Raw genomic sequence first — 19839 nt, forward strand, 5'->3', positions numbered from 1 at the left:
TGAAAGTCTTATTGGATCACATAGTTGATACATGATCCAATTTCCTTTTGGTGAACTGTAGCAAACTGCAGATGTTTCTTTACTCAAAATGTAACCCACTCTGGTTTTACTTACATTTCAAATGTAGATTGCTTTGAGTTACTTATACATAAATATCACCAATCTGAGCACTTTTAGTCATAAAAATGCTAATAGTAAAAAAAATGAAGCAAGAAAAATATCTGAAAGATGGTATAAATTTATATATAAATGATATATATATATTATGATTGTATTTATATTTTTTAAGTGTATTCATGTAGACATGGAAGGTTAAATAAAAATAAAATCAAGTTAATCATCATGAAAAGCACAGAGGATGTTTCCCATTTTAAATGTTTTTAATATTGAGGTTACTTCATTTTACCTGTTAAAAAAAATACACTGTGAAAAAAAATACACTGTGATTAGAATAGCAACCATTTACTGATTTCTACATTCCAGGTAATGTGCTAGGTACGGCTTACAAGACCTGTGAAACCCTCATGAAAAAGTAGGTATTATTATTATTATCCCCACTGTAAAAATGAGGAAACCAGAGTTTAAGAAAGAGAGTGACTTACAATTAGTGTGTGTGTGTCTGTGTGTGCATGCATGCATAGACACACACACAAACACATACACACACACAAACACACACACATACACACACACACACACGGTATCTAGTCTAGAGTCAATTAAGAATGAATATTCACGGACACCTGAGTGGCTCAGTCATTAAGCGTCTGCCTTCCGCTCAGGTCATGATCCCAGGGTCCTGGAATCGAGCCCCACATTGGGCTCCCTGTTCAGCCAGGAGCCTGCTTCTCCCTCTGCCTCTGCTGCTTCCCCTGCTTGTGCTCTCTCCCTCCCTCTCTCTCTCTCTGTCAAATAAATACATAAATAAATAAATAAAATATTTTTTAAAAAGAATGGATATTCACATCCTCATATGAGATCCCTATGTGTTGACCGCTATAATGGAGATATGCATGAGTTAACCCGCCTAACAGTGAAAGGCGATCTGAGGAAATAAAAGGTACACATGATACCTATTAAGTCTTAGCACCAAGCAGTAACAACACAGACACACCATACAATATCAATAGCTTGCCCTCAGTAAATGCAAACCCAGAAGAGCTGGACCTCTGCTCTGTATTTCCAAGGCCTAGAACAATATCTGATATACATCAAGTGCTAATAAATATGCTGAAGGAGTATGTAAGTCAATGTTCCATTCTCTCTTTCTTCTTCACATCTCTCCTGGCCCATCACTCCTTGTTTTCTCCTCTCCACTTGTTTTGCCACTCTTTGCACATATGTAAAAATTGCTATTGCCCTGTATTTACATTATGAGATTTTTAAATACTTATCCACGTATAATGAAAATTAAAAGAACATGGAAATGTTTCCTCCTTAAATATCCACCAAGTGATTCTGTTTTCTCCAACAAATATAAAGGCCGTATCTGAATTTGTTTGGGGAAGTTATAACTTTGCTTTAAATACACATTTAGCTTTCAGACTGCTTTCTATCATAAAGAATGTAATGTAAATGCCTATAAACCTACTAAGTTTCTATTTATAAAGGTGAGTTCTGACACAGTGTTATTATATGACCCAACAACTCTGTGCCTAGGGATATATCCAGGAGAATGAAAATATGTCTACATAAGACAGGCACATGAATGTTTGTAGCATTATTCATAATAGCAATAATAATAATATGGAAATACCAAAATGGCCTTCAACTAGTAAATGGGTAAAAAGAATGTGTGGTATATCCATAAATTGAATATTTGGCAATAAAAAGGAATAAAATACCAATAAATACTAAAATATGGATGAACCTTGAAAACATGCTAAGTGAAAGAAGTCATTCACAAAAGGCCACAGATTGCATCATTCTATTTATACAAAAAAAGGTTCAGAACAGACAAATCGGGGTGCCTGGGTGGCTCAGTCGTTAAGCGTCTGCCTTCGGCTCAGGTCATGATCCCAGGGCCCTGGGATTGAGCCCCACATCAGGCTCCCTGCTCTGCGGGAAGCCTGCTTCTCCCTTTCCCACTCCCCCTGCTTGTGTTCCCTCTCTTACTGTGTCTCTCTCTGTCAAATAAATAAATAAAATCTTAAAAAAAAAAAAAACAGACAAATCTATAGAAACAGAAAGTGTATTAGTAAGAGTTGCCAGAAGCTAGGGAAGAGAGAAAATAGAGTATGGGATTTCTTTTGGGGCAAATGAAACTATTCTAAAATTAGATAGTGGTTCCAAAACATATAAAGAATTCATATAACTTAATAGCAAACAAACGATCTGATTGAAAAATGGGTGGAGGACCTGACAGACATTTTTCCAAAGACAGACAGATGGCCAACAGACACTGAAAAGGTGCTCAACATCACTCATCATCAGGGAAATGCAAATCAAAACCACAATGAGGTATCATCTCACACCTGTTAAAATGACTATCATCAAAAAGACAAGAGATAAGTGTTGGCAAGGATATGGAGAAAAGGAAACCCTTCTGCACTGTAATTAGTTCAGCCACTATGGAAAACAGTATGGACGTTCCTCAAAAAATTAAAAATAGAACTACCACATGATCCAGCAATCCCCTCTCTGTGTATATATTCAAAGAAAATAGAAACAGAATATTGAAGAGATACCTGTACTAGAATATCGACTGCAGTATTATTTACAATAGCCAAGATAGGAAACAAACTAAGGGTCTACCAAAAGATGAATGAATAAAAAAGATGTAGTGCATATATACAATGGAATATTATTCAGCTATGAGAAAAGAGGAAATCCTGCCATTTGTAACAACATGGATGGACTGTGAGGGCATTATGTTAAGGAGAATAAGCCAGAAAGAGAAGGACATTGTATGATATCACTTATACGTAGAATCAAAAAAAAAAAAAAAAAAAAAAAAAAAGCAAAGTCAGAGAAAGAGAAGATTAGTAGATTCCAGGGTATGGGAGTTAGGAGTAACAGAGAGAGGTTGATAAAGATACAAACTTTCAGCTATAAGATGAATTAGGCACAAGGATCTAACTTAAAACATAGTGACTATAGTCAATAATACTGTATTATATAATTGAAATTTGCTAAGAGAGTCAAACTCAAATGTTCTCACTTAAAAAAGGATAAATATGTGAGGTGATGGATAGATGTGTTAATTAACTAGTGGCAGGAATCCATTCACAATGTATACAGATATCAAATCACCATGATACACATTTTAAGTATCTCACAATTTTGTCAATTATACCTCAATAAGGCAGAAAAAAAATGTTTTAATATAATTAGTGATGATGGTTACACAACTCAATAAGCACATGAAAAAAACACTGAATTATACACTTTTAAAAGGATGAACTTTATGGCAATAAACTACACCTCAATAATGAATAATTATATATAATAAATATACATCTCAATAATGAATGGTATTTTTTAAAAAGTTATTCCTACACAATTAAAATCAACACTCTGAACTGGCACCTCAAAAATAATATATGCAATACTTTGTTACAAACAAACATAAATCATTTGTACAATTTCATTTTCTTAGCAATGTCTCTTGTATTTGAGATACTAAATATTGTCACTGATCAATATCAATTTATTGAATAAACCTGTTCTAATCAATCTCATTCTGGTAAATCTACATAATATGCAAAGGATTTTTCACTAAAATATTTGTCTTCATATATAAAGTTTCAGAATTGGTTCCACCATTAAGTGGGTAGTGACAACTTTTGAATTTATATATTTCCAAATATTAGTTTGACACAACTTCCTTAAAGCTAATACACTGATGAAAAATGTATCATGCGTCCAGCTCCAGAATCCCAAAGATTTGGTGGCAACTCTTATGAAGATAACTTTCTAGGGAGAAAAACAGGCAAATAATCAAATAATCAAAATAAAAAGTGATGAATGTCATTTTCTTTTTACAAAATCATAAAATCTCAGATATGGAAACGTCCTTAAGAAGATAGCTAAGCTTTCCACAGAAGCAATGGCTTACTCTCCCTGCGAGCCATATTCATGATAACAAGTAATGATACATGGTCTAGAGGTCTTATATCAACATTAAATATAGTGTTCTATATATATATATGTGTGTGGGTATATATATATATATATATATGTATATATGTATATAGTGCATTTGTCCAGGTAATGTAAAGATTTTGCTTAGAAAGCTGCCTCAGGGGGAGATGAACCATGAGAGACAATGGACTCTGAAAAACAAACTGAGGGTTCTAGAGGGGAGGGGGGTGGGGGATGGGTTAGCCTGGTGATGGGTATTAAAGAGGGCACGTTCTGCACGGAGCACTGGGTGTTATACACAAACAATGAACCATGGAACACTACATCAAAAACTAATGATGTAATGTATGGTGATTAACATAACATAATAAAAAAAAAAACTGAAAACTGAAAAAAAAAAAAGAAAGCCACCTCAGATCCTTTTTTGAATAAAATGTGGTGGTGGTTATTGTTTATAACAATGGTCTAATTTCACTACCTAATCTCAAAATTAGCAAGGAATGAGATAGATGAGAAAATTAGTATTTAATACCAAGTACCACACTGTGCTCGACACTTTGTACGTTATCATATTGAATCCTGAAAATATGCATATGAAATAAATATTACTCCCATATTACAGACAAGGAAAACCACAAAAGAAGCCAAGTAACTTACTCATAGCCACATAGCTAATAAGTGTCTGAAGTAGAACTGAAAAGCATTGTTCAGATTCTAAAGCCCAGGCTCTTTCTACTACACCAGATTGACTGTTGTTAGTGTTAAATCTTCAAGGAACCTACTTTACATTAAAATGTTCCAATATTAAAGATTAAGCATTATTAGCACTGCACTTGTGTGAATGGTAATGCTAAACTAAACGCAAGAAAAACCCCTCTGTTTCTTTTAGACAGATTTAATGTTCAGATTATTTGCATAAAATGGGATTAGCTTGAGTTAAGGTACGTTGTGACAGAAGTGCAGAGCACAATCTCAGAAAAGAAAATAAGCCTAAAACATAATCTTAGGACTTAAAGTAGGAAGAGTATCTTGCAACTGACACCCTGGTTCTGCATCCTTGTTTCATCCTCTTTCATCCCCTCTCATCAGTGGATGTCATAAAACATCATACTCAGCCAGCTGTGAATATCCACAGAACTCTAATTTCCATCAGAGCTGTCTGAGGAACCAAGGAAATAATGGGAAGAAAAGGACATGCACCCAACGGAGTTTAAACCTGGCAAACCTAGAGGCTGTCATTCTCACTCACTCGCTGCTATTCCTTGTTCGGGATTATTAAAAATCTGTATTCTTTTTCTTTAACCCCTGAAGCTGGCTTTTTCCAGACCTGCTGCCCTTAGCAAGCTGTCCCCAAAGTCTAGATTTCCTATTCATTGCTCCCTACTTTCCCCCCAACTTCAGGGCAAAGCTCCCTTTAAACTCATAGATCCCTTAAGAAACATCTTTTGTTGTTTTTTAAATGTTCTGTTTTGTCCTTGTGGTACCATCCAAATATCCTCTCCTGGTGATTGTGACACCAATTCAATAATACCACTTTTCCTTAATCAACTAGCTAACAGGCTCAATTCAATTTTCTCACTCGGCCAACTGAATCTTCCTCTTCAATTCTTAATGAAATATTATTTTCTCCCCTAATTCCCTGCCCCCAAGACCCTCCAGCAATGCCCTACCAATCTCATCATTTTCTTTTCTCACCAATAACCACTAAGATGATCTCACCTCAAACATATTTACATTTACAAAACATCTGTGCAGCATAACAAACACCTAGGGAAAGTGTTTCTCTAAACTATCTGCCTTCCATACAGAAACCAATGTGAAAAAAAAAAAAAACACCTCTCATATGCAATTCAGCCTGTTTTATTTTGTGAAATTGCCCAGCTATCTATTTCATTCTGAGAAGTGCAAGTTGTGACCATCATTTAAATAACTTTTATAGACCACTGACCTGAGCCACCAGAAATAAAGCACCAGCAGATATGCCCATAAAGTCTCAACATCTATACTGCCCATCCCTAAATGCCAACCTAATGCTTTCTTGGTTCCCAGATCATAGTAAATATTTATATAAAAGAAAAAAGCTAAACCAAAACCATGCCACATCTTACAATCATTTCCCTCCAAATAGATTTAATTGGGGAGACAAACAAGCCAATGCATTAACATTCAATTAAAGCATTTCCACTTTTAAAATCTCATTCCTACAGAATATGGTAATGTTGACAAGAACATGTTAAATGCAGTCTTGGAAAAAAACTGAAATTATTAGGATCACAATGATCCTGCCTAAAGCAAATGAAAATAATGTTACATTTTTATATTATGCATTCTTTCCATGGCCCTCACAAAAATCCTACAAGAAACTGGGGCACCTGGGTGGCTCAGCTGGTTAAGAGTGACTCTTGATTTCAGCTCAGGTCTTGATCTCAAGAGTTGTGAGGTCAAGCCCCATGTCAGGCTCCACACTAGGTGTAGAGTCTGCTTAAGATTTTCTCTCCCCCTTTCCCTCTGCCCCTCCCCCCTCAAAGGAAATCCTATAAGAAATATAGAGCGAACATTATTTCCATTTTTGATGAAAAAAATACATTCTGAGACAAGTGGCTTGTACCAATGCCATCCATTAGTTAGTAGCAGCACCAGGACTAGAATAAAGTTCTAACACCTGCTGCTGTCTGCTGCCACCTGGATTTCCCAGTCTTAAAAATCAGTGTGCCCAGGCCTGAGTAGTTACAATGAAGCCTGTGGGAAACAATATTAAAAAGCAAATTTGTAATCCTCATTCCATGGCTCACTCACTCTGACAAATATTCAAAAACCTCCCCCAAATACTCTTCTTAGTAAACTGGTTGATGTTCAGCAATCACTGAGCATCCACAATGTGGTCAGAGCTGAACAGAATACAGATATCTTTGGCACCTAGAAGTCTGTATTTCAAAGAATAAGTAAAATGTAAGAGAGACACACAGGGTGTATACCATGTGACTGCAGAGCCATGAACTGTTGTGACCCATTGCAAGCCAATGAACATCATAGGCTGGCAACACCAGAAGCCAGAGGAGGCGAGGAAAAATCCTCCCCTAGAGCCTTCAGAGGGCATGGCCCTACTGACACCTTGAATGTGGACTTCTGGCCTCCAGACTATGAGAGAATGTCTGTTTTTTTTAAGTTAAGAAAAAAAATGTTATTTCATAAGTGCAGGCAGAAAAAATCTAATTTAGGATATCTGGGAGCACAAAATTACAGGATTACCCAAATTTCCTAATCTGGGTCGAGAGAAAAACTGGAGTTTAAAAACTAGAGAAGGAAAGAGGAAGAGTTAGGAAGGATTCAGACGTTCCTTTTTGAGATGACCAGGTGGATGAGGCTGTAACTAGAGAACTGAGAATACAAAGAGAACAAGGTGGAGAACAAGGAAGAACTTGGTTTTGACACACTGAGTCTGAGGTGCCTGAAGCACATCTATGTGGTAATATGCTGGTAACAATGAGATCCAGAGCTCAGGAAAATGAGGTTAGGGCTGGAGCCTGGGAAGACATGTTATCACACAAGGAAAGCAAACAGTAAAAGGGCTAAGAAGGAATCTTTGTGTACCATCAACATTTAAGAGAACAGAGGAAGTAAACTGAAAAAGGAAGAGGAATTCAGCAACATCATATACTGAGAAAAAAGGTGCAGTGATGGAGCTGGGATCCAGAGCAAGTAATAATTAATAATGTTAGAAAGGGTCACCTAAGGAAAACCAGGATTGGCAAGCAGTCAACACAAGCCTTTAAAAGTCCTTCCTATTAGCTCCTATGTTGACATCGTTTTTTCATGAGTACGAAGCTTTCCCACATCTTCCCCAAATAGTGTGCCCCTAAAAAAGCCACCCCCTATTATCTCTTATGTTGACAGTTTTTAATGGGAATCATCTCCCTCAAATTTTCCACAACCAGCTTTTACAACAGTTGGAAGGCTAACCTCTTATTCTTTTGATTCTCTAGTGTCACAAACTTTTTCATAGAAGATACACAAAGCTTGACACAAGTTCCAAAACCATAATAGTTAAATTCTTTTCTCAACCAATTTTAATTTGTTTCTCCCTGTTTACCTCTTTCACAACCACCACCAACCCCCCACAATCCCCCATTTTGGGGCCACATCTTCCATTCAGACATTGTGAGGAATAAAGAAATTAAATAAAAGAAGAAAAAATTCTCACCAAAGCAAAGTAAAATCAATTTACATAGCTTCCATTTGGAAAGGGATAATACACATACTGAATACTCATTTCTATTAGCAGCTTATCACTCTCTCCACACATAAACACATACCAGTTTTCTAAATTAAATCACCACTTCTACTGTGTACTAAAGAGAAAACTGAAGCTGGGTCTTTCATCTGGATAAGCTCCAATATATGTTTACACACAAGGGAATACTATTTGGCATCCCTTTCATAAACTATCAGGCAGTATGGCTTTTTAGATTTGTGTAAGGAAATATAGAAATTCCACTACCAAGAAATATGTCTGACTTCCAAATGAAAGGGGGCATAGTGTGTCTGCCCACTTTTTCCCAGAGTAAAGCCAAGGTTCAGGGAGAATATTATTAATGCAGCAAGGTTATATATGCAGCATTTTTTCCAACTTTTTTCCGTATCATCTGACATTGAGAACCAAACCAGGATGCTTCCCTAACCTTCACAAAATACAAAACATTCCCCCCATCATACCTGATATTCACCCAAATCAGATAAACCAACAACATACAAAATGTCATGTTTGGGTATTCTTAAAATGCCATTAGGAATGGAGACTTTTATCATAGAATCTAAAAACTGGAACTGAAAAGTCTCTCATAATTAATATAAAATAATCTACAAAGACTTCATTAGCCTTATTTTTAGTCTTTTCCCACCAGGTTCCATGCAAGAATTACAATTAAAAGAATTACTCTCAAATTAAAAATCCTAGAAAATTAGGGCGCCTGGGTGGCTCAGTTGGTTAAGCGACTGCCTTCGGCTCAGGTCATGATCCTGGAGTCCCTGGATCGAGTCCCGCATCGGGCTCCCTGCTCGGCAGGGAGTCTGCTTCTCCCTCTGATCCTCCCCCATCTCATGCTCTCTCTCTCTGTCTCATTCTCTCTCTCAAATAAATAAATAAAAAAAATCTTAAAAAAAAAAAAAAAAAAAAATCCTAGAAAATTAGTACTTATTTTTCTTCTTTTATGCATGCATACCTCCACAAGAAAGGAAAATGGTTGAAAAAACTGGCAGATTATCAGCTACTGTAAGTTACCTTACTATTCCACAATTCACTTTTTCTGAAGCAAATCACAGTCCTCACAGAGTGATGTACACGTGTATTTTGCCAGAACACTTTCTTCAGTGTTATAACTAGATTTTTGGTAATAAAATCAGAATACTGCAGATATGAACTATGATGTATTCTGATTAAACAAACATCCCAGTTAGATGTAATCTTACAGAGAAGGATCCACATTACCAGAAATATCCAGGCCAAAGTTTAAGTTCACCTAACCACAGACAAATCTATTAATATAATTATATTTGTAATGACTGTCCCGTTATCATCCTGCCCCTTTTCCTTTGCTTTCAAGGACCATTAAGATTAAAAAATATTATGTAAATTTCTACACATATACAAAACCCAGCCATTACAACTCAGACTAAGGCAGCTGCAAAAGATGAAGCACAGATTCCATGCACTAGTCAGCCAGGTGCTTGGCAAATGGTTTTAATTTTCAGGATGAAAGTCAGCAAGAAGCAGGTAGCAAGTCCTTGGTTGCCAAGGCCAGATGCATTGGGAATACACTATAAGGATTATTAGATGCTGGGCAGAGGTTCAGCAGGCTGGAGGAAAAAGGAAGGCTGGCAGAGCTGCCAGTTGAAACTGGTGGGTGGCAGGTGGAGCTACGGAGGGCTGGCACCTGCCTGGAAGCTGAAATGAGTGGAAATTACAATCTAGGCAGCAGGGATGGCTTGGGCCAGAAGACGTGGCAATCACAAATCTGGCAAGAAACCGTTTTCATGAAAAAGATTCAACACAAAATAAACCCCCTTTCCTTCACCCTTTCTTTTTTTTTTTTTTTTTCTTCACCCTTTCTTATCTGTCTGTAATAAGCATTTCATTGTTGCATATTTACCAAATGTGGCTTAATGGTATGAATTTTCTGAACTAATATTTCTCTTTATAAATCTAAATAAAAGATTTGCCATTCTCTAGGTACACATTACTTAAATAGAAAGGCACTCACACCAAAGTAATACTGAACATTAGCTGTATTATTTTTTTTCTTTATAGTTTGAGTCATGTTTACGTATCATCAACACAATGAACATTGTACTCTAAGTTAGTAATTCAAAGGACGTTTGCTAAAGCAGCTTTCCAGTGACTTAAAACTTTAGTAGTTACCTGAGTTTCCTTCACTCTCAAAGTACCTTGATCATAACTGTCAAAGATAGCAGCGTAAAAGGTGGTTATTGCTCACCCATTCTCCCACTAACTCGTTCCCTGGCCTCTAACAGGACAGCACCTCAATTACTACCTGCTGAAAAAGGAAATCCAAGGGAAATAAAGACAATGTAAAAGGGTACTTATTAAGCTCAGGTTGAGAATCAGAAGAGAAGTAAATGGAAATACTCAGCCAGCCCAAATTACTTCCACTTTGATAAGTGCCGAGGCTGCCATCTCAATTAACACAAGTGTAACTGCTTCTACTTGCAACATCTCTGAAGCAGAACCTTAAAGCACCACATTCCTAATCTACCAGTTCCTAAAATTAATTACAGTTCATTTGAAAGATACAGTTACTTCTGCTCATTTAACTCTAATTCTAATGACTTAAGAACCAAATGAATGGTTGAAGTAATTATACATCCATACCTTTGATTAGACTGCCCAGCTACACAGGAAAACAGCCTTAGTGATTCGAATAAGCAGCAGTGAAGTAGCTCTTGCAGAGTAAACAGGACTCTGCAATGAGTTCCATTTAAACTAAATAAAACCTAGGTGCAAATTTAAATACAAAAAAATGGCCTAAAACAACAGCAATTTTCATTAAAAGCTGAAGGATGACCAAATAAATAGCACAATAACTACAGAAAGTCTCACACTTCTTAAAATTGTCTTTTTCCTTGTATTTAACTCCTTCCCTGTGTCAGCAAAAACTCCAGTAGTAAAGTGGGCCCAAACACACACACAAAATAGAGACTGGCTTAAAGAGAAAAAACAAGTGAAACCAGGCTAAGGTGAGTTTGAGAAACAGCAAATGGAAGGCAGGGATCCCTCACCCTTTCAATGTAGCCTTTGCATCTCAAGTTTTCTTTTACTATAATCCCCAGATCACAAGTGTCCCACAGTACTCAGTACTTCAAAGGTCTGGGAACACTGAGGGCAGTAGACACAAGTAATTACGTGCTTCCCTCTTGCTAACGTGCTAAATTCTTAATTAACTGCATAGTCTACATCTAAACTTAGCAACCAACCTCTACCACTCAAATAGGCGCCCTTCTTATTTGTGTCATGGATCACCAGTGCCAGGAACTACTGCCTTGGGAACAGAGGTAATATGACCAAGAAATAAATAGTTGTGATAGAGAGAAGGCCACCATCTGGGCAAGCAGTTTTGAAGAACTATAGTTCCAACTGGGAAAAGCAAAGAGAAATGAATCATCCAGCACACAAGATATTATCAACAGTCTTTATGTGAGAGGAAATTTCCTTTCCTTTCAGTAAAATCATCATCCATTAGATTAACTAAATGTAGTTTTATTGGTTTCACAGTATTATTTGTATTTAATTCATAAGTTGATTTGCTTTTAAAATTATAGGACTAAGCACAAGAATTTGTTGCATGCTTATATATATTTAACTACCATAATAAATAATTGAATCTATATTAGGGTCCACTAACTTTTTTTTCCCTCAAGAAGAAGCCTAGACACACAGGTTTGAGAAACATTATCCTAAATGAAGAAAAGACAGCTGGCCAATTCCACCCTAAGGCAATGAGAGGAAGCACTAGTAATAAGAAAGAAGTTTGTTTTGTTTCTTAAATTGCTTGTTTCTTAGATTCCACAAGTGAAATCATAGGATAGTTGTCTTTCTCTGACTGATTTATTTCACTTTGCTTATATTCTCTAGCTCCATTCATGTTGCAAATAGCAAGATTTCATTTTTTATGGCTAAATAATATTCCATTGTGTATATATACCACATCCCCCCCCCCCAAAAAAAAAAAATAGGAGAGAGAGAAAGAGAGAGAGAGACAAAGCAAGAACCAGACTCTGAACTATGGAGAACTGATGGCTACCAGAGGGAAGGTGGGTGGGGGAATGGGTGAAACAGGTGATGGGGATTAAAGAGGGCACTTACCACAACAGGCACGGAGTAATGTATAGAATTGTTGAATCACTATATTGTACACCTGAAACTAACACTGTACGTTAACTATACTGAAATTAAAATTAAAAACTTAATGGGAAGGAAGGAAGGAAGGGAGGGAGGAGGGAGAGAGGGAGGGAAGGAGGGAGAGAGGGCCCCAAGATGCCAAAAGGCAGGGTAGAAGAAAAAAAATGTTGATATGCTCTCCCCACCCAATAATTCAATTAAATGACTACAATTCTATTTGTCTATTCCTTTTTGCTCTTTGCTGTTTTTTGGAGGAGGGAAAGTCTATTCCTTTTTTTAAAAAAGATTTTATTTATTTATTAGAGAGAGACCACAAGCGGGCAGATGGGCAGAGGGATAGGGAGAAGCAGACTCCCCAATGAGCAGGGAGCCAAACACATGGGGCTTGATCCCAGGACCCCATCATGACCTGAGCAGAAGGCAGACACTTACTGAGCCACCCAGGCGCCCCAGGGAAGTCTATTCTTGCAAGGACAAAGCTCTATTTAAATATTCAAAAGTATAAAGAATTAAGAAAAGAGAAAGTAAAGGAGGAATTACATGAGAAAGCCATTTTGAGGTGTTTCTTTGAATATGATCTATAAAAGAAGAAAATCAGTAAGCAAAAACAGCGTATGATTTCACAACTCAAATTTTAAGACACCTGTTAAAGGAACAAAGTTCCTAGAAAAACATTTGATGAAAAAGGGAGAGGATTTTGAGTCACAGCATGAACTAAAACCTGATTCTCCAGTATCAAATATTCTCAAATATTGCTCACCAAAGGTCGATACAGCATGTAACAAAATGAACAAATAATCCTAGTGGTAAGATTTTTATAGGTCTTCCCTCATTTTATAGGAAAAGTAGGACCTAGAGAGGTTAAGTTATTTGCCAATTACCACACAGCATTTACCAGCACCAGAATTTAAATTCAGGTCTATGTCAATCCACTTAATGAGCTGTCACACATGTTCTCAGATTGGATGTGCAATCATTCATTTTAAAAATGTTAAGTATCTTACTTCATATTATTTAAAATTGAAATCATCTAGTCAGGGCTTTCCTTTATAAGGACCCTTCCAAATACTCTACTAAGAAACTATTAACCTTAAAAATAAAACTGCCTGTAATTTTACCAGCAAAATGGGTTTATTTGGGAGTAACAGAGAATTGCAATCCTGGACAAGCAAGCTAGGCAAAACCACAGCTAAGTCCAAAAAACAAGGAGCAATGTTATTTTACGGAGAAGGAAGAGGAAGTTAAGAGGGGTTGTTTTGAATAAAAGTCCACTGGAGAAAAGCAAGAGTTCAAAGTGATGATGGTTTCTCATCAGATGAGTTGCAGGGGTAGTTGATTTCTTGTAGGAAATGCAATGTACATCTTTCCCTGTTGGGGCCTATAACTGATGATTCTCTCCTATTGAGATTCTTCTATTAGAGGTCTGTAACTGACAAAACTTCCTGTAATTGACATTGAGTGGTACCTACCAGCCTCTCCTAATATGCCCAGCCTGCCATCAGTGTGGTTTCCCTTTTATTAATTCTCACAATACCTACATCCTGAAGGAAAAATCAAAGAGCATTTGTGACTCCTATTGAAACAGCTATGCATGTATTAGCCAAGAGTGCATGCCAAAATTCTCACCAGAAAAGCTATGAACTAGGATGGAAATAATATAAGATGCTTAGAAATACATGATGATTGTCCTTTCAGGAAGGCTATATTAAGAAACCATTAATTATTAATGACAATAACAGCAAAGTGCAAAAAATAAAACTGAACTGGATAATGGATACACTTACTAAAACAGTAGGTACAGAGAATGGAAAGGCATAAAATTAGGGAAGATAAAGACTTCCTCTGGCAGAGAAGAACAAGGGACAGAACTGGGGAAAGGAAGGCTTCTTGGTGATTCTGGGATAGAACCAAAAGCAGGCTTCAAAGTCTTTTAGGCACACTCTTATCCTAGCTGAGCAACTTCAGAGGGCTAAGTGGACTTAGTCCTCTAGCATCCTCCCCAAGGGACAGAAGGTGGCATGGTGGGGAAAAAAGCAGGGCCATCACGTGACTTCAAGAGTTCCTCTACTCCAAATCTTTATTTGGCAACCAATACTGGGAATTCTTTCAATAAGGAATAGTACGTTTTCCTCCCGTAATGAGATAAACAATAACCAAGCATTAAAATAATGCACTCTCATCACAAACCTAAGAATACTAGGAAGACAGCAGGTTGTATATTTAAGTGCGTAAGACCAAATTAATGAGACGGGTTCTGTATGTTCAAGGAACTTACACTCTCAAGATTTCTTCACTTTACATATGGAAGAACAAACTTATCAGGATGGGAATCACCTGATTCTTGCAAGACTAGATTCAAAAATCGTAATAAAGTACATAATCTCACTAGTAAAATAATATGCATTTTCAGGGCTTTTATCACAGCTATGGAAGTGTTTTCAACTTTTGAAACACTAAAATTGATCTCCCAAGAGCGGAGTGAGGAGAAAATGTCACTTTGTAGACCAGCTGGCAGCTCCACAAGGGGCAGCTGGGCAGTTAGCACTGAGATGGGGAAACTCTTGGGAGAGGCTAAAATGCGAAGAGGCCAGTCCTGAGACCTCAACCAGAAACTGCAAACCAGAAGGAAGGAGAGTTCACATTTGTGTATGCACAGGATGAAAAGAACTGCAGATAAATTATTTTTTCACAAATCAGTAAATACTGTTATCAGTACTAACCTCAAATTCAGAAATTAAGTGAATGTAGGCATAAATCATATTTTATCCTAGTTTAAAGTAGCACAAGTAATAAATAAATGTTTTAGCATTGGGGATGGTTAAAAAAGGATTTGCGAGTGCACTAATTCTAAGACATGTTTGATAAGCCCCATCCTTACCATTAATACATGCTTCAAAATACAGATCAGATGCTAATGGCTCAGTTTCAGGCAAATACATCCCCATTATGTTGTTACTGACCTTCCAACTGATACACTCGATGATGGTTCTATTACATGTGCCCTGGGTATTTCTAGATGCTCCAAGGCTCTCCATGCAATGAAAATACCTCACTCACCCAGCCATTAGAGGCCGGAGAGTCCAGGGCTTCATTTCAATAGCTAAAACCTTCAGAAACCTCCAATAAGATGCAAATACGTCCTGGGAAAGGTAACAAATTAAACCTTATCAGTTAAATCACTCCCATTTTCTTTTCTTTTTTTTTTTTAAGATTTTATTTATTTGTCAGAGAGCGAGAATGAGTGGGGGTGGGGGAGGAGCAGAGGGAGAAACTGGCTCCCGGCTGAGCAAGGAGCCCCATGCGGGACTAGATCCCTGGACCCTGGGATCATGACCTGAGCCGAAGGCCGATCACTCCGTTTTCTTAAAGACAAACTCGAGTTTCTTTTTTTTTTTTTTTTTTTTTTTTTAAAGATTTTATTTATTTATTTGAGAGAGAGAGAATGAGAAAGAGCACATGAGAGGGGGGAGGGTCAGAGGGAGAAGCAGACTCCCTGCCGAGCAGGGAGCCCGATGCGGGACTCGATCCCGGGACTCCAGGATCATGACCTGAGCCGAAGGCAGTCGCTTAACCAACTGAGCCACCCAGGCGCCCAAACTCGAGTTTCTTTTACCAAGACTCTCCTAGGTCTTAGTACTTGAACGTGAAGATCCAGCAGACTCAGGAGGTAGTAGGGAAAATCTGCTCGGGAAAGGAAGTGGGAAAAATCCCTAAGGATAGTTTACTTAAATAATCATCAGAAATTCTGGTTGGCCTTTAACCACTGAACCTTCAATCCCAGTGACTCGACCAACATCAGATTTACAATACAAACCAAAAATTAAGACGCACAAAAAAACTTGTAAAGAGATTAAATCCACTGGTGCCATGCTGTCTTCGATCATCTCGATCATCCTACTAAATGGCAAAATTGCAAATGTACATTTTTTTAAAAGGCAATTCAATGATCTATTGTGCCCGGTGAAGAGTCACTGATACACATAAGAAATTACTTTGAGTATCACTAAACAAACTAGCTTCATTTTATCCTTAAGCCAAAGTCTTGAAACCCACCTTAAGGACCTTTTTAAAAAGTGTTCAAACTAGGCACAATAAAATTACAAACAAACCAACAAAAAAGGACCAATAGTCTCCCAACATTTTTCAGGAGCGTTATAAAAAAAGATGACTTTGAACAACTTTCTTCAGGATCTACTCCTCGCTGCAGTGGGTAACTTCCCCTTCTCTGTAGACATTAAAGTATGTAAGTAAAGAACACCTAAGCACAAACTTTGTTGGCCACCAGCAGGGGAGCTCTTCAGCTTTTGTCCCAAACCCATTCAAACAAAAGAAGCCCCGAGTCCTCCATCCCACCCCTGAGACCCGCACCCCGCGGGAAGTCGCCACATCCCTGCGCCCTCTCCTCCCGCCCCTGCCAGCTCCACTTACTCCTCAGCGCCCCAATGAGCAGAGAGCCGTCCTTAATGAGCTCTTTGATGAACTTGTTGGTTCGCTCCAGTTCAATCTCGTGACACTGCAGGCGCTCCCTAAAATCCGGGCTGTCCAAGTAGGAATCGCTGAACTCCAGAGTAGGCAGCCCCATGGCACAGACGCTACCAGCAGCCACCCGGGGCACGTCCCGGCCGGCGGTGAGGGCGGGAACAGCCGGCGACCGCGGCCGGCGCTGAGGACGCGCGATCGCGGGGAACCGGCCAAGACGCTAGAGGACGGAGCAAAGGAAATGGGCCCCGAGCGCCGCGCTGCCAGCACAGGGCTCCCGCGGCGCGTGGACGCCTCTGGACTCAGTCTTCTTCTCCTGCGGTGAGGAGTGTGCAGACTCTGGCGGTGGGCCGAGGCGCGAGTCCGCTCAGGTCGTTGTCATCAGGGCGCATCGTCGCTGCCAACACCGAGGCGGTGGAGGCTCCGGGCCGCAGCCGGAGCAGGAAAGTTATCTCACGGCGCGCAGACACTTCCGGCACCTCCACTCGCCTACACTCTTGACAGTCGTTTGTGCTTTGAGCCACTCTGGCCGGGCCAGGGAAGCCCTCCCTCTAGGCGGACGCAGGCTCAGAGAGCTTGCAAATCGGGCCCGGGCTGGGAGACCCTCCTCCCGCCGTCGCACTCCCACCCCACGCCACCCCGCCCCTTCTCCCAGTCACCCTCCCACTGCCACCCACCCGCCCGCACTAGGCTCCCGGGCTGCGCGAGGCTGCGGCGCAGTAGCGCTCGTGCCTTCGCCTGGGGCGTCAACTCTGTCTCCTCCCCAGCACCTGGATCTGACTAGCCCTTGGCGACACTTTGGGGTCCTCCACGCCCCAAAAGGATCTCAAACTCCCAACGTACCTCCCCTACCCCTCCTCCTCGCCACCCACTCCCTAAAAATTGTCAGGGAGAGAAACCAACATTAATTTTCCTTAAAGTTTGAGAAATCATTTTGAAGCGTGATTGGAAGATGCTACTTTCTAGCGTTAGTTTAGATTTTATTTCATGTCTCCACGGAATGCATGTAAATTCCAGGTTGAAAAGTTTTCCTGCCTCTTTCCCACCGCTCAATTCCTTGATCCAAGAAAGTCAGTTTTTATACTGCAAATGAAAAGCTTTCATGGGCCTTGGGATGTTTGTTGTTTTTCCAAGTTGCTGTGAAAATGGGAAGATTTTAAGTCATCCCCATCCCCCTAACTACGCACCTGGGACTTAGGTGTTCCTACTTCTAGAAGACTACCTAGATCACAATACTGTATATTTTATTGGCACTTGGATGGAATTATCCTACAAGCATGAGGATTTTCAGAGTGTTGAAATTGGCTGGAGTCCCAAATGAATAGTTAATTCCTACCAAGAGTCAGTTACCCCTTCCCTGAGAGACGATCACCTAATAAATTTCTGTTCTCTCCAAACCTTGACAGCAAAAGAAGGTGCTGCCTTACATCTAGTCCTGCCATCATCTATAGTATTTCTGAGAGCTCAGTTATTTTTCTTAAGGATCTGCTTTTAATTTCTGTGTTTTCATTGCTTTGTCCATGTGAGCCATCTGTTAAAAAAACTCTTCCACAGATCATGGGAAAAATTCCATTAATGTGCTTTACATTTTTCCCAATTAAGTCTCAGAGACTGTCAAGGCTTTTAGTTTCAGAAAAATTTTAAGAAGTACACATGAACATTAAAAATAGTACATAAACCTTGAACTAAGATAAGATGATGTAAACAATATATTTGATGGCTTTGATTTAAATTCTTCTGAGCCAAGGAAATTGGACTTAAAAACCTTCCACCCATATTTGTATCATTATACCTCTAAATACTGCAGAATCTCCAATCATTAGTTATTTTAACTCCAGTGTCTAACCTATATGTCTGTCAGTTAAATGCTCCTCATTGTAGGTGGGGTTGGATGGGGGACAATAATGCTATTTTTAAGTCAAGGGAATGACCCAAGCTGCAGTGGGGCTGTTTTTCACCTGAGGTGATTTTATATCTATTCATCACACAGCCTGAAAGACAAAAAAACAAGTCAGGCCAAACAAATAGTTTCCTTTCAGCTTTTGCCATATTGTTTCTCCAAGCAACTAAATCCAATGCCAACTGCTGAGATATGAAATAGGATAAAATATAACAATCTTTTCCTGTTTTTCATTAAATAAAAATCCCATGATTAATTCTTTAAAAATGTATCAACAATCTTTGATAAGTAGCATTTAATATGTTGGATGTCAATTTTCATTTTTTTTAAAGTCTTATATGTCAGGACAGAATTATTCTAGACTCTAAGATATGGGTTATCATTTACCCTTTCAAGTGTGTAATTGCATGTTTTATGCCTACTGTCTACATTATTAGGTTCTGAGTAGAGGAGTAATTTACATGGAGAAATAAACAAAGCAAAGCATAGTACCTGACCTCAAGCAACTTTCAGAATAAAAAACATGGAGAATGAGTACCTATAATACATGAAGTGGAATATGCTGTGTTACAGAGCCTCACACAGATGCTGGACCGATAATGTACCAACGCCGTTATTGGTGTTTCCAATCAGGCCCATAATTGCATTTACATGGAATTAGGATTTTCCTCCTACCCTGCATTCTTTAGTCTCTAAAGTTTAGTATGTTATAATAGACTTTTTTTTTTTTCTATAGGTGCTCTCAGGTTTACTCATGACTTACCCTGTGATTCATACTTTAATTATACCTGCTAGTCAGGCTTTCTCTTATGCCACATTAACCAAGCAAAGAAATAGTTTTGCTTTGAGGTGAATTTACTGTCAGTTTTGAACTGTTGTTTTTTTGTATTATTTTCCCCACCATTATAACTGAACCAGATTCTTTCTAAGAGAATAGACTTTCTAAATAAAAGGGTGTCTATAC

At 38.6% G+C, this 19839-nt stretch overlaps 1 protein-coding gene across 2 annotated transcripts in view; it reads right to left on the reverse strand.

Annotated features, from left to right (window-relative positions):
• The window catches only part of ARHGAP42 (Rho GTPase activating protein 42), a 292609-nt gene extending 275035 nt beyond the window's left edge, over positions 1-17574 (reverse strand). For both annotated transcript variants that reach the window (XM_032426433.1, XM_032426432.1), the window contains exon 1: positions 16925-17574. In XM_032426433.1, coding sequence (XP_032282324.1) covers positions 16925-17078 — 154 coding nt within the window. In that variant the 5' untranslated portion in view covers positions 17079-17574. The remainder of the gene's footprint in view (positions 1-16924) is intronic.
• Positions 17575-19839: the final 2265 nt, after the last annotated feature.

This window comes from Phoca vitulina, unplaced genomic scaffold, assembly GCF_004348235.1.
Source record: "Phoca vitulina isolate PV1807 unplaced genomic scaffold, GSC_HSeal_1.0 scaffold34, whole genome shotgun sequence".
Taxonomy (NCBI): domain Eukaryota; kingdom Metazoa; phylum Chordata; class Mammalia; order Carnivora; family Phocidae; genus Phoca; species Phoca vitulina.